The sequence below is a fragment of the Peromyscus eremicus genome, chromosome 8b (genome assembly GCF_949786415.1).
Source record: "Peromyscus eremicus chromosome 8b, PerEre_H2_v1, whole genome shotgun sequence".
In the NCBI taxonomy this organism is placed as follows: Eukaryota; Metazoa; Chordata; class Mammalia; order Rodentia; family Cricetidae; genus Peromyscus; species Peromyscus eremicus.
In genome coordinates this window covers 29,526,253-29,542,677 of record NC_081424.1, presented here as the reverse complement: position 1 = coordinate 29,542,677, position 16,425 = coordinate 29,526,253, and the positions used below count along the sequence as shown (strand labels likewise).

The 16,425-nt window shown below is 38.2% G+C and overlaps 1 protein-coding gene across 1 annotated transcript in view; it reads right to left on the bottom strand.

The window, feature by feature from the left end:
* Lama2 (laminin subunit alpha 2) overlaps positions 1-16,425 on the bottom strand; it is a 581,125-nt gene that overhangs the window by 106,173 nt on the left and 458,527 nt on the right. The window contains exons 38-40 of the mRNA XM_059272617.1: positions 13,580-13,696; positions 12,713-12,876; positions 10,886-11,024 (exon numbers count right to left, since the gene is read on the bottom strand). Of these exons, the coding sequence (XP_059128600.1) occupies positions 10,886-11,024; positions 12,713-12,876; positions 13,580-13,696 (420 nt within the window). The remainder of the gene's footprint in view (positions 1-10,885; positions 11,025-12,712; positions 12,877-13,579; positions 13,697-16,425) is intronic.

Below are 16,425 nucleotides of genomic sequence, written 5' to 3'. Positions count from 1 at the left end.
TGTTGTTGTTAAATTCTATGTGTACTTTAACTACTGAGGCATGCAGAATCAATTATCTAACTGTTGCAAGGTTCCATAAGGCCATTCACTATTCCTGTCTATAGGACTCTTCAAACCTGCATGCCTTTATTTCTCTGTCTGATCTGGCAGTTTTTAAGAGGCATGCTAAAGGCCCTCATGGCAGAAATAATGAATTTTTTCTCATTCTGATGTGTCTGTCTTTACTCTCAGGCTCTTCTGTTAAGACCTTGGGAGTTCGCCATGCTTGACTTTCCCTGCTAAGTCATTCTTTTCATTCTATTCTAATGAGTTTATTGTTGTCCCCTAATAATTCCTTTCAGAAACTTTAAAGTCAATTGTGATTGTTACTGTTAGCAGTGCGTTCCTGCATTTTTCTCATTAGTTTCCCTGTTTTGTTGCCCAATTTGTTGTCTTTCGGATCCTTCATTTGCAATCTTTCCATAGCCTCACAGTGTATTTAGTGGTATTTTATGTAAGCTGTAACAATTCAGATCTGGTAGGAAAATCACTCTAACCTGACTGAATATTTTAGTCTTTTTGCATTTAATTCTAAAGACAACTTGCCTAACAGTCTGTTGATTTTCACCAACATTTTTGTGCTTTCTTTTTTCTCAGCCTCCCATATGGCTAGACTGGAGAGCTACTTATTTTTGGTCAATGCCCTCTTGACCACATGTGCCCAGGTAGTGCACCATATGGTGAGAGCTGGAATGTTGCTTTTCTTCTCTGCCAAGACAGTCTTGGAGTCTGTGTAGTGTGGCATTAACTGCAAGGAGGACAATGACCGCGCCTTGCACACCGGACTGTGACTTAGGGCACAGATTTGAACTGTGTCCAGGCTCTGAAATTTCTGGAATTATATGCAACAACTAGCGAAAGCTATTCTGACTTCTGTAATTGGATTGATTAAATTCTATCATATTTTCATCACATGTACACATATGTTCCCATACATGTGATGGTTTTTGTTTGTCTGTCTTCTATAGAATAGGTTAAAGATTGTTCTTCTGATGACAGTGTTTTTCTTTCTTCTTATATAACATGTTTGGCTTTTTGTGATGGCTAGGCTATGGCTATCTCCCAGTTTCTGATTCAAAACAATACTGTATCTCTGCTTCTTAAGCTATGGTTTGTGCAATGTGAGGGCCACTAAAACTTTGGCAGCAATAATAGGTCTCTGAATGTGCACCGACCAAAACTTAATTCAAAGTCAATCATGTAAAAATGAATCCCAGGTGTGTCTGTGCGGTGCCATCCTGCTCAGCTTTACTGCAGCCTTGGTTCTGAACACACTGATATGCACACTTTGCATTGTGGATTCTGACACACCACACTATACCAGTGAAACATCACCATTCGTATTTGAGACTATTGTAGGTTACAAATTGCAGTGTTTTGATTATACATATGTTTTCTGCTTGTAACGAAATGTGATGGTTTCTAGAAAAGGAACAGTTTTAATATTTTCTGTCTTCAGTATGTTAGTAACAAATTATTATGTCTTTGATTTATTATGTTAGAGTGCTTGACTTTAAAGTATGCTGTTCGAATTGCTGACTTGAATTGCAAAAAAACGTCATTACATAAAATTTTGTTTGGGACTAGGACAGAATTTCCAACAATTTCTTAAAGGTTACTAAACATACTTTTGCCATTTTGAGTACATGTTTACATGAAGTGCTCTCAGTATTGTCAATTATAAAATAAAAATATTAATTATCTCTGAAATGTTGATGATTTTCTATGTTTTGCTATATTAAATATAGAGTCCAGACTTGTTTATGTAAAAATAAACAAGGGCATAAACCTCATTATTATGCAGATTTATTTAGTTTTATGAATAGTAAAATTATATGTATATAAGACTATTATTATAAAATAAATGTATGATTTACTTTTAGTAAATGTTAGATATACATATATATAAGAATGCATGATTTACTTTTAGTAAATGTATGTTTAATATATATCATATATATGATATATATCAAATATTTATCATATTGGTATATATATAAAATAGATATTTTTTTTTTTTTTTTTTTAACTTTATCTCCTTTAAAATATGTCCTGGAACTTGCTCTGATAGCAAAGAACAATTACATTAACTGTATCTGGTACTCTTTTTTTTTTTTTTTTTAATTTTTATTTTGCAATACAATTCAGTTCTACATATCAGCCACAGATTCCCTTGTTCTCCCCCCTCCCGCCCCCCTCACCTTCCCCCCAGCCCGTCCCCCATTCCAATCTCCTCCAGGGCAAAGCCTTCCCCACAGACTGAGATCAACCTGGTGGACTCAGTCCAGGTAGGTCCAGTCCCCTCCTCCCATGCTGAGCCAAGGGACCCTGCATAGGCCCCAGGTTTCAAACAGCCAACTCATGCAATGAGCACAGGACCCGGTCCCACTGCCTGGATGCCTCCCAAACAGATCAGGCCAATCAACTGTCTCACCCACTCAGAGGGCCTGATCCAGTTGGTGACCCCTCAGCCATTGGTTCATATTTCATGTGTTTCCGTTTGTTTGGCTATTTGTCTCTGTGCTTTATCCGACCTTGGTCTCAACAATTCTCTCTCATATAAACCCTCCTCATTCTCGCTAATTGGACTCCCAGAGATCCACCTGGGGCCTAGTCATGGATCTCTGCCTCCAGATCCATCAGTAGTTGGATGAGGTTTCTAGCACGACAATTAGGGTGTTTGGCCATCCCATCACCAGAGTAGGTCAGTTCGGATTGTCTCTCGACCATTGCCAGCAGTCTGTTGTGGGGGTATCTTTGTGGATTTCTGTGGGCCTCTCTAGCACTTTGTTTCTTCCTATTCTCATGTGGTCTTCATTTACCATGGTCTCCTATTCCTTGTTCTCCCTCTCTGTTTTTGATCCAGCTGGGATCTCCCACTCACCCAAGCTCTCTTTCCCTCGACCCTCGCCCTTCACTACCCCCACTCCTGTCCAGGCTGTTCATGTAGATCTCATTCCATTTCTCTGTCGTTGGGCGATCCCTGTGTTTTTCTTGGGGTCCTGTTTTCCAGGTAGCCTGCCTGGTGATGTGAGTAGCAGTCCAGTCATCCTTGTTCCACATCTAGTATCCTGTTATGAGTGAGTACATACCATGTTTGTCTTTCTGAGTCTGGGATACCTCACTCAGGATGATTTTTTCTAGATCCATCCATTTGTCTGCAAACCTCATGATGTCATTGTTTTTCTCTGCTGAGTAGTATTCCATTGTGTATATGTACCACATTTTGTTTATCCATTCTTCAGTTGAAGGGCATCTAGGTTGTTTCCATGTTCTGGCTATTACAAACAACGCTGATATGAACATAGCTGAACAAGTGCTCTTGTGGTGTGGTTGAGCGTTCCTTGGGTATATGCCCAAGAGTGGTATAGCTGGATCTTGGGGGAGATGGATTCCCAATTTTCTAAGAAATCGCCATATTGATTTCCAAAGTGGTTGTACAAGCTTGCATTCCCACCAGCAGTGGAGGAGAGTTCCCCTAGCTCCACATCCTCTCCAGCATAAGGTGTCTTCAGTGTTTTTGATCTTAGCCACTCTGACAGGCGTAAGGTGGTATCTCAGAGTTGTTTTGATTTGCATTTCCCTGATGATTAGGGATGTTGAGCAATTCCTTAAATGTCTTTCAGCCATTTGAGTTTCCTCTGTTGAGAATTCTCTGTTTAGTTCTATAGCCCATTTCTTAATTGGACTGTTGGGCATTTTGATGTCTAATTTCTTGAGTTCCTTATATATTCTGGATATCAGTCCTCTGTCAGATGTGGGATTGGTGAAGATCTTTTCCCATTCTGTAGGCTGTCGCTTTGCTTTGTTGACCGTATCCTTTGCCCTACAAAAGCTTCTCAGTTTCAAGAGGTCCCATTGATTGATTGTTTCTCTCAGTGTCTGTGCTACTGGTGTTCTATTTAGAAAGTGGTCTCCTATGCCAATGTGTTCAAGACTACTTCCTACTTTCTCTTCTAGCAGGTTCAGAGTAGCTGGATTTATGTTGAGGTCCTTGATCCACTTCGACTTAAGTTTTGTGCACGGTGATAGATAGATATATATAAAATAGATATCACATTTACTAAAAGTAAACCATACATTTATTTTTAAATAATATATATCATTTACTAAAAGTGCAACACATATTTATTGTGAAATAATAGTTTAAAAAAATAGTTGTGTATATACATACATGAATGTATATATACATATTATACATATATAAACTGGGATCATGTAAAACTTCCTCAGGTGAAAGGGGTCAATAAAAGTGTAAGAAGCCTAGTTTAAATGTTGTTATAATGTTATTTTAAAATTGTGATTAAATTTTAACTCAGTAGATTTTCTGTAAACCATATTACTCTCCATAATGTAGGGATCTTTGTGACAGGAGCTGAAGGTCTTTCTTAAGAGATAAGACTGAGGTTCCTTTATGGAGATTTTTTTTCTATCTCCCTTTGGAGTCAAGATGGCAGCATGCCTTCTTCCTGGGGCTCTGGACTGCTGGTCTGACCTGTGGACCTGACACTTGCCTGATCCCACAACTTCATGAGCCAACTGTTTATAATATCTCTGCAGCCAGTCATGAGCCACTACAATGCTTTTCTAAATAGGGTTACTTATGTCGTGGTGGTTGCACACCATATCACCTAGTGTGACAACAGAGCCACTGCATTCTGTATGAGCTGATGGTGAGCAAATGCCTAATACTGTATTTCTCAGAACAGTAAATGTGAATCAATACTGAAGTGGTATTTGCTCCGCCCGTGACCTTGGGCTATAAGGCCTGAAGGAGGCGGTGCTTCTTACCATTGTATATGACCTCTTATAAGGGAAGGGAGAAGGGTCACATGCCCCTTCTCCCTGCTCCTGCCTGCAAGGTGGATTTGCTCCTAGTCAGATCAGAGTACAATTTCAGTTGTCGACTCCATTCCCTATTCACGAGTGTATTTCCTCAATTTATATCTTAATAAGTTCTGTTACCCACTTAATAGATTCACATGAATTAATCGTAATATGATACCTATGTCTAATCAGTTCTATTTCCCTGGAGTATTTTGTGCTATTTTTTTTATTCATTTACAAGTATTTTCAATATTATAAAGCTTATACGTCATAAAGATTAGAGGTGGTCAGCTCTTTTATTTTCCTGTCCCAAATTCAAGAACCCTAAAACTTTGAAGTGACCACCTGACTTATTCCCCTCTCACAACCCACATTTTGGTCCTTCCTTTTTCATTCCATGCATTACTAATGATTATCATTATGTCTTTTCATAACTTTCCCTCAGATCTACACACATCTATTATTTTGTTTCTTTTTTCTCTTTAATTCCCGTGTTCTTTTGAAGCGCACTTTGTGGAAGTTGTAGTTGGTGAAGTGATTTTGTTATTCAGATATTTCCCCTCACTTAGCAGCCACAGAAAAGTAAATTGTCACAGGTGCAGTTTGTTCCTTAGACATTTCAATCTAAAACAAAGGAAAGGTTCCTTGAGGTTCCTGTGGATTTTCATCCTCCTGTATTAGCAAGTGATGAGCACTGGGAAGTTGCCTATAAGAGCGACTCTATTTATATCTCAGGACACAAGTGCCAACATTTGATTCTTAGGCATGTTATATAAAGAGTTCGTTTACCCAGGCTTTACACTTTCTTCCATTTGAATAAATCTCATTGCTCATAGCATTTTTAAAGATTTATTTATTTATTTATTTATTTATTTATTTATTTATTTATTTATTTATTTATGTGGATGTTTTATCTGCATATACATCTATCTGCACACTAGAAGAGGACATCGGATCCCATGGGACTACAGTTATAAATGGCTGTGAGCCACCATGTGGGTGCTTGAAATTAAACTCAAGACCTCTGGAAGAGCAGCCAGTGCCCATAACCACTGAGCTGTCTCTCCAGTCTTGGTTGTAGCATTCTTCACTTTCCTCCACCACTGCCTCAATGACATAATGCATATACACCAAGTTATTCAGACTTCCTGTATTTTATATTTGTCTTAGAAATGCCTGGGAAAGAACCTGCCAGAGAGTTTTAGAATCACATCATCCAAGGAATATGAGTCATTGTAGAAAATGAGAACCTTGATGTTGGAGAACTTAGAAGAAGATAGTAATAGTACGATGTCTCAGAACCGAAGGCCAGTGCCATGGTTATGCATCAAACTGACTTCACACTGGTGCTCAGATATAACTTCGTTACAGGGTACACCTGGAAGGGTGCTTCTAGATCAGAATGAAGAAGATATCCCTTCCCAGAAAGATCTGTGCATCAGCCAATCTCCCAACGGCTTTAAGAGAATCAAAGATGGAGGAAGAAAAAAATGTGATTCCTTTCTAAGCTCATTGTCTATGGCCCTCATGCTGCGATTCACATTTGGCTCCTGTGGTCTTCAGGTCTTTAAATTAGAAATGAAATATACAACAGGGTCTCTAGCAGACAGGTGGTGGAACTTTTCAGATGTGGGTCTGTTTCTCTTAAATTCATCTTTGTCTGAATGTCTGCCTACCTACTTATTATCTATCAGTCATTCAATTATCTATATATCTTTATCTGCTACTTATTTTGCTTCTTTAGAGAACTCTGAGTAATGCATGCAGTATGAATTCTTCCCCATCTCTAATACTAACTCTTATCTTAGTAAAAACAAGAGTGAATCAAGACAGGAGAGTATTAGGCAACACTGAGGATGGGCATGCAAGAGAAAACAGAAGAGACAATCAGAGATAGAAACTGGGAGTCTGACAATGACAGTGACTAAAGTGGATATAGAGGAGGAGGAGAAGGAAGAAGAAAGAGGAAGAGGAGGAGGAGAAGGAGGGAAAGGGGGAAGAGAGGAGGAAGAGGAAGAGAAAAAGAGAAAGATGAGAGAGAGAGAGAGAGAGAGAGAGAGAGAGAGAGAGAGAGAGAGAGAGAGAGAGAATTCAGTTCAGTTTCCATGGAAAGTAAAAGTAATCTTTACTTTAGATCATTAGAGAAGACTAGGACTTCCAGATTATAGAGTCTAAGGTAGCACATTCCATTGCCTTAGAGAGAGGATGGAGGAAATGTGGACAGTGTAGTGACTCTATTATGTTTAAGACTGTGGCTATGGGGTTCATGCACGTTAACCTTTGTATACTCTAGATAAGTACATGTCGCACCTGAGACCTCTGCAGCAGTAGAGGACAAGGTCAATGTCAATGAACTTGTACATTTTTATGTGACCATTTATGAGACCCAACAGCATGTGAAGTCCATATATTCACACACTTGCAATGTTGATGGGACAAGTTTTAAGTTCACTTATAGTATAGAAATTTAAGATATCAATTCTTGATTATGTTAGGATCTTTTAAAACACAGTTTATCGCTAGTATTTTTAGTTGTGTGTAAGTGTGTGCCTATTTGCAGGGGTGGGTTGGGTAAGGGAACTGCACGTTGAATGCAATACCTGTGGGGTCCAGAAGAAGGCATTGGTTGCCCTAGAGTTAGGGTTAGAGGCAGTTATGAGCCAATGTGGGTTCTGGGAACTGAACTTGGGTCATCTGGAAGAGCAGTACATGCTCTAAACTGCTGCACTATCTCTATCACCTGTTAGGATGTGTGTATAGGATTCAAAGCCAACACATTAATTTTAGAAAAATAATTACTGGATTTCCATATTCCTTTATCAAAAAGGTAACACAGGTCTATTTCCTGCTTGTACACATCAAAAGAGAAGTATTAAGATTAGAAAGACTGGACTGAGAAAAATGTTTATAATATATAATTTACTTTCAGTTGAACACCAACATAAATATAATATGACTTTCCCCATAATACCTCAGTTCTTAAGTAATATTTCATCTTGATATTTAAAGAAATTATGTTTTGATACAAGTAGCTATTATTTCTGATATAATAATAGCATACTATAAACTTAAGTTGAATACAGACTCTGCCTGCTTATAAGGAATAAACTTCTTATACTTTCATTTCAATTCCACTCTTAATTATCTCTCTGTGTTGATAAATAGATTTCAGTGATTAATAAGGAATGAAGTTGATTTTAAAATTCTGCCTCCGTTATGCCTAGAGCTTACTTCAATCATTCACTTGTTTCTCTTCCTATGGTATTTTGAAAGTTTTCTTTTTCTTTCTCAAATTGTCTCATCACCATTTTCTTCCGTGTTTCAATGGGATCTTTTATTACTTCTTTAATAGATCTTTCTCTAGAGAAAGTATTTACTTTGTTTCTTTGATGTTTCTTTATAATTATCATAAACATTTGCTTTTTTTCTAAATATAATTCACATGACTACTCATACTCCCATACTGCTATTCTTCATCTCCTTTCATAGTAAATAATAAACTTGTGCTCCTTTGTTATTTAATGTATATATAGCACTAACAGTAATATTAGATTTTAGATTTATGGGCTGTTAGGTAACTTCTCAATTGAATGTTGTAGAAATATGTTAATTTTCTGAAAGAAATAAACTATATTATAATGACTTCTTAAGATTAAAGCCCTGTCTTTTCTGTTCATGAATCATGCTCCAACAAATTACCCAGGACAGTTCTTTATGTGTCCTGATAGGTACTGAATAAATAATTGGTTCTCTCTGTCATGCACTTTTTCAAAAATTTCATTACTTTCGTAGTCTGTAGAAATAGAAAAAAATAACAATAATGGAGAATGGGATTTGTTTGGGGTTGTTAGCCTGCCAGATATAAGAAGTGAAAAATACTATGTCAGCATAACCATGAAGGTTTTGTATAGGTAAATTAATAGTATTAAATAGTTCTTTAACACAAAATGTTAGAAAAGATAAAATAATTACAATATTTTTTAACAATATAAATTATAAATATGTGTAAATGTATTAATGTATCATCAACACATGCTACCACTTGCCAAACACTATGCTAGTGGCTGCAAATATTTATCAAACAAAATATAATTTAGATAACAAGTTGGTGAACTTGGAAATTAGGTTCTTAAAATTATAACACTACCTATTTAAATGAATAAAATTTAGGTTAGATTTTAAAAATAATCATTTTGTAAAGACAATATCTTCAATGATCATATCACTATTTTGAATAAGAAGCTGATAGTTTCCCCATACTTTATTGAATGGTTCCATGCCCATAGGTATATGGGCAGCAGTAACTGAATGTACTGAGTTATAGAAGAAGGAGGAAGAGGAGGAGGAGGGGTGAAGAGGGAGGAGACTTGACGGCAAGATTATATGGGATTGGAGGAAGAAATGGGAGATGGATAATATCACATTTCAACGTAGAAATACAGGAGACTCTTAAGAATAAAGACAATGTATTAAATCTAGAAAAAGAGAAATATAGTATATGGCATTAGTTTAGTCCATGCCAGAGCAAACACTCACTAATGTTTTATGTAGCAATTATGGACAGCAGAGTGATGTTTTCATTATAACCAAAAATGTTCCCATAGAAGAATGTGATAATTATTTCTGATGTCCCTCATGGTTAAGAAAATGTTTTTACTCAGTATCAAAGCCAGGGGAATGTCAATTTTGTCTCTTGCAAGCCTTAGTTTATGCATATTTCTTTTACAAATTTCCAGTAAGTGTTTTCCCTCCAAAATTATTGATGTTGTTGTAGATTCTCTGTGAAGCAAAATTATTTCAGTGATTGTTCTAGGCATTGTACTTTGCAAGGTATTTCCCATGAGGCATTTCTTCACCTAGAGCAGTTGGAGGGATACTTACTGCAGAAATTGTTTACACAATGCTGCTCTGCACATAGTGAAAGAATTTTTACCATGTCTGAAGATAAAGATCCTAAACTCTCCATGGGAGACCTTGACTTGGAGGAGATGGGAATAGGGGGTGGGTTGGGGGAGAAGGCTGGGGGGTGGGAGGAGGAGGGAGGAGAGGGGCAATCTGAGGTTGATATGTAAAATGAATAGAAAATCTCTTAATAATAATAAAAAAAATATCCTAAAGGTAGGCTCACAACTTAGAATCCCAAAGCTCTAAAATATTAGTTCCATGCATACTTTGAACAATGACCAAAAGATAGAGGTTTTTCAGCTCATAAAAATAGTCTATATATTTCAGAATCTTATGATCTGGTGTATTTTAGAAAAGTGCACTTGTCTGTCAAACCCAACACCATGGAATCGAAAGCAGAAGTGCTTTGCTCAGGCTGCTTTTCAAAACCAATGCCATTTGGACTAAAGGTGATTAAAGTTCTCTGTGTCAAGTATTATATTCGCTTATTTTAATTTTGTGAGTTGCAGCATGAATCTGCTTGGCACTGAGCAGTGATCTCTGAACTCGGACAGTAGTAGATAGTGAGTGACTGCTGTGGTAACAGATAGGGAGAAAATACTTCAGCTGGATTTTTGGTGAGATTTTCAGTAAAGACTCATGACAGCTACTCCATTTTGCTAGGTTTGTCCTGTCTCATTTCAGTTTGAAAACTAATTTTAAGAATATTTGACAAGCTAAGCTATAGACTTCAACAGAAGAACTGATGAAGAAAATATGGTACTTGTACACAATGGGATTTTTTTTTCAGCCACAAAGAAAAATAAAACTAAGTGATTTTGGAGAAAATGGATACAACTGGAAATAATATTAAGTGAATTAAGCCAGTCCTAGGAAGGCAAATATTGTTAAGTTTTTCCAGATTCTTGGTATCTAAATTTTATATAGTAAAATAAATCATGCATGTACCTAGGAAATGAAAGTTGAGTTGAAATTGTCTGGGGAAACAAGTGAGCCAAACGGGAGAGGTTAGGGGTGAGGAAAAGGAGGGGGATGAAGATGAGAGACATGCTCAGTGTACAATGAACAATAATTCAACTTCCATTCTTAGCACGCGATGCTCTCTGCTTCTTACCAGCTGTGTAGCTTCGTGGGCAAGATCATTGGCTTCTCTGGCAACTTTCTCAGCTTCATCAACATTGTCCTTAATATTACTGTAAGCTCTGAAGGCTGTAGTGGCATTGAATGAGATGTTCTTAGCCTCATCCAGGATTCTGTCAGGTTAGACCGAGGAAAGAATTTCAGAGGAATTAGCACTCAAACAAAGAACAACCACAGCATAAAAACCCAATTTCTTTGGGATCATGGCCAACGTAAGCAGGATAATTCCAAACCCTAGTGATGTGTCTATTGATTGTATCCTGTCGTATTGTTCCATTTAAACTTATATATTCCTCAAGACTTGCTGTGAAATATAGCCACCATGTCTTATAAGACTTGTTTTACTTTGATTTAGTTTCTCTCTCTCCTTCCCTCCCTCCCCTTTTCTCTCTGTGCATGTATGTGTGTGTGTGTGTGTGCGCGCGCGCGCGCGCACAAACGCAAATATGCACATGTGCACAGCTTGAAAGAGTCAGTTCTCTCTTTCTACTGTGTGAGGTTTAGGGATTGAACTCAGATCTTCAGACTTGGCAGCAAGCATCTTCACCCATTGAGCATTCCTTCTGCGCCCCCTGCTCCCTCCTTGTTATATCTTAAACATCTGTGACAGCCTGCTAAATCCTTTGTAACCATGTGACCAGGAGAGTTGTGCAGGGCTACGGTACTTTCCATTATTTGTCAAGCACACTCCAGTTTCCAGAGCACTTGTATCCCATTAATCAAATGAATTTTACAATGTCTTCAGAGTAGGCACACTTCCCAGAAAGCATAAAGAGATCATAGAAAAAAAAATCAAATCATGACTAACACATCCCTAATGGGAGATTTGGAATCCGCTGATTACTGGCCATTGATTCATCTACTATTCTTTGCTCTAGATTGGGGAAGGTTTGTTAAAAAACTAATTGTGCATGGGATGCTTGAGTTTTCTATCATTCTTTCTGCATCAATGATTATCAAAGATGAGAACACAGACTTGCATGTAGTGCATATTAAATAGATTTATTTTGGAAAATTATTCCTAGGATGAATAGCTCTTGTGATTTTTTTTGTGCCAATCACAAAAGTATAGAGGAAGTAAATCATCCATACCTGAAATGCTGATTATTAAGCAAACCCTGTTCTCCAGCTTTTTTTTTTTCTGGCCCACATGATAACCCCAGCTACAGTGAGCTATTGTTTATTACATTTCTTTTTATTTTTGAAAGGGTTTCTTACAGACCAGGCTGGCCTTGAGCACACTGCAGTTGAAGCTGGCCTTGAACTTGTGTCCTCCTGCATCCACTTCCCAAGTGCTGGGGTTCTAGGTGTGCACCAGCACTGAACTGTTACTTTAGAACAGTTCATGCAGTATCTTACTGGAGGGAGGAGACTGAAAAGCTGTTTATAAGTTTACACATTCACAGGCACTTTCAAACAGAGAAATGCTAAGATTGCGTTAGAAATAGAAAACTAAAATGTGCAGCAGAATGTGTTTGTGTATTATTTAAAATGCTAATAAGACAACCCTGGTTGCCTTCTAATAAAGAACAAAACACAATATTGTAGGGGTAGCCTAAGGCTATGTTCACTTCCTAACCAGGCATAGTTGAATTCACTTTTAACTGGGACTTTTGATGCTTTTCCAGGAAATCTTTGCCTACATCCTCCTAATTAGGATCTTCCATAGAAAAGCCATGCAGCTCTTTTGTTCATAATTACAAAAATCAAGACTTGAAAGTGATTTTCTACCCTTTCTGCTTGTCTAAACTTTTGGAGGAGCGTCAAGCTATGCCGACATTTCCAACCACACATGGCATACCCGTCAAGCACAGCAGAGGAGTCGTTCAGCTGAGCTGCATGGCTCTCAGCCTGGAACACCTTCTCAGCAAGCTTCCTGTCCTTTATTTCTTGGGAGAGGTCATCTATTTTGTCACTGAGCTCCTCAGACATCGGTGGCAACTTAGTTTTAATGTCTTCGACATACTGATGTGGAGAGAGAAGAGAGAGCATTAAGAGCAAGTGCATCCAGGCCTCCTTGAACTTGCTAATTTCTCTACAAGATACAATCACACATGCTCACTTTTTCTTTCCCTTTAGAAAACTTTCAGTCTACTAGCAGAGCAAACAGAGAATAATAGCAGTCATCTAAACTGAAAAACATAGAATGTTATGAAGCCAATTTACACCATGAAAGGCCTATTTTTCTTGTAAGGTTACTTCATAGCAACAAATGAACAAGTGACAATCATTGGGACCTTTCAGATCCTTTGTGTCCTTATTCCCGCACATCACCATGTAACATATGAGACAGTAGGCCAAAGGTTTGCTTGCAGATTTTCATTTCTCCTTTAACTAATGCTGTATGAACTAATAAAACAGATGGTGAGTGCTGGTCTAGGAACAAGGAATGACCTGGTCAACACAATAAGAAAAGAAAAAAAGAACAACAACAACAACAACCCATAAGCTTGCATAAGTGAGTACTCCCATAATGTTAGGTCCTGATTGTTACCAAGAGATGGGTGTGTCCACAACACTATACTACAATAATGTATTCTCACAAAACAACAACAACAAAAAACCAAATAGAGGCTCTTGTTTCTGTTACTGAGTTTTGTCATTGATGTGGGAAGGAATTCTGTCACCATCTTCTTTCTCTTCATTCTGAGGCTTATTCAATACTCACATCTATGACTGAGTTGATTTCATCTGCAAGTCGGTTGGCTTCATCAAGTAAGTCATTACCCTCCTTTAAAGTGTTCTCTATTTGCCGTTTGCCACTTTCCAGTGCCTCCTTCTTTTTCTACAGCATGCAAAGAAAAAGATATTACAATAGCATCTCGGGAAAGTCATCTCTAGTATGTATTCCTATTTCCCCTGGGCTGTCTGAACACAAGGTTCACAAACAAAGTGTATGATATCGACAGTTTGGCTAGATGACAATGATTTAACTTTCCCACTCAACCCTCTTAAGAATTCTTCAACACAGAGCATGTACAAGGGATCTCTACTTCCCATTCGAGAAAGCCATCAAGGCAAAGAAAAGCAATGTGATAGTTGCTAGAGAATTCAAAGGACTGCGAAAGCAAAGGGGGACCTCCATCTTAACTACAGTGCAAGTGCTGAGCATGTGTTACCAGCACCTAGTGTGCCAGATTAAACTGGAAAAAATGTATTGAGTTCCAGAATCTACATAGCAATAGTTACACTGTGAGCATAAATATACTCTAGGGAAATACTGTAAAATTCAAAAGGCGGGATTTTTAAGGGAACTTAGAGAGAATATCTTTCAAGAAAAAGAAACTGTCCCCCGAAAGAATAAACCTAATGGATGATTTCATAAGATGAGAACTTCTCTGTGGAACTTATGGCTTGTTTCAAAGCTACATGAACCTCATTCCTGGCCTAGATGACGAAAATCAATGGGAGAGAATTACTGCTGTGCCTTCACATGGAGTTGGCCTTTGCCTATTATTTTCTTGGTACTTCAAACTCATTCGTATTCTGCCAATCTTCATTCCCCCTACATGTTTAATGCAATCAATTGTTAGTCTCTGGCATTTATATGTTTATATATTTTTCATGTAAATAAATACTAATGATAGTTTATATTCATATTAATGTAGTTTTTTAAAGATGTTCGGAGCAGCCTATGAGCCTTTGATTCTATAGGGCCCATGTTCATCAACTTGAAATGAGCAGGAAACCGAGTCATTACAGTGCTGTTTTCTTAGCGTTTCTGTCTCCATCAGATTTCTATGCTGAAATTCAATACTCCAATGTATCAGTATTAGGAGGTGGGGCCTTTGGGAGGTGATGGGAGAATGTAGCAAAAACCTCATAAATGAGGTCAGTGCCCCTATATAAGAGACTCAAGGGAGCTTATTCACCCCTCTGCCTTGTAGGGCCACAGCAAAGAGATGAGTTTGTGAGCCAACAAATAGACCTTCAGCAATCACCAGTCCTCCCATATTTTGATATTGGATTATCTACCCCTGCCCCTTGGACTATGTGACATACATTCATTCTGCTTTTTTAGCTAGACAGCTCTGGTATTTTGTGATAGCAGCCAGAAAGACCTAAGGCACTAACTGAGGAATCGCAGACAACATAGTGTAGTTAGAAGTATAACACATGGGGGCAGGGCTGGAGAGAGAGCTTAGTAGTTAAGAGCACTTGCTGTTCCTGCAGATGACAAGGTTCAGTTCCCAGCATCCACACAGTGGCTCACAACCATCTGTAACTACAGTTCCAGGGGATCTAATGCCTCATATGACCTCCTTAGGCTCCATACATGCATTCAGTTACACACACATATACTTCAATAGAAATTTTAAAGGTGTTACTCTTATTTACCTAACAGGCCTTGGATCCTGAGCTATAAAAGGACTGTCTCTTAGACTACAGAAATCATGTTTCTTATTTGCACTGAATGAGTGCTAGCTTCATAACTCCATTTCCTAATTTTATCACCCACCACTTCCCCATGCTCCCAGTACACACATCTTTTCAGCTCCCTCTACCACATGTTCTTCGGTCCTTCGGGCTTTGTTTCTCTATATTTTCTGCTCATAGCCAGTTCCCTGACTATCAACCTGAAAAGCCCTTGAGTTCCTCCTAATCATTATGTACATACTAGATAAAGAACATCACATTCAGGCAACTGCCATCCTGAGGTGAATCCAAGCTTAAAAACCTGCAAAATTAGGCCATGGGTGGTGGTGGCACATACCTTTAATCCCAACACTCAGGGAGGCAGAGGCAGGTGGATCTCAGTGAGTTCGAGGCCAGCCTGGTCTACAAAGTGAATTCCAGGACAGCCAGAGCTACACAGAGAAACCTTGTCTCGAAAAACCAAACCAAACCAAACCAAACCAAACCAAACCAAACAACAACAACAACAACAAAACCTACAAAATTTTGAGCAAGCAATGTGGCCTCTTACAAATTGCATAGTTCTCCACTACCCAAAGTGTGGCTCCTTCACCAGCAGCATGGGCCTCAACAGGAAGCTTGCCAGAAATATATCATCTTAATTCTTTCTGGGAAGTACTGACTCAGAATGAACACTGTAATAAGAACTTGGGCTTCTGTGAAATTAGACAAAAAAGATTGGTCTTCTAACTGTCAGGCACAAAGAAATGCTGTGTAATTGTTAACTATTCTATTGATAGTTTTGTTCTTAGTTCTCACTTAGCTTAATTATTGTCTGTGTGTGTGTGTGTGTGTGTGTGTGTGTGTGTGTGTGTGTATGTATGTGTGTGTGTGTGTGTGTGAACGTGAATGTATTTGTGATTGTGGTTTTTTTTGTGTGTGTGTTTGTGTGTGTGTGTGTACCTGAGTGTTGGCTCTTGTGTATGGTGTATGTACATGTTTAGGTAGATAAATGCCTATCTGCAAGTAGGTGCATGTGCACATACGTATGTGTGCATATGTTGACACAGATGTCTTCCTTAATCATTCTCATCTTATGTTAGACACGAGTTCTGTCGCTGAACACAGAGCTCAAGGATTTGGTTATGCTGACTGTCT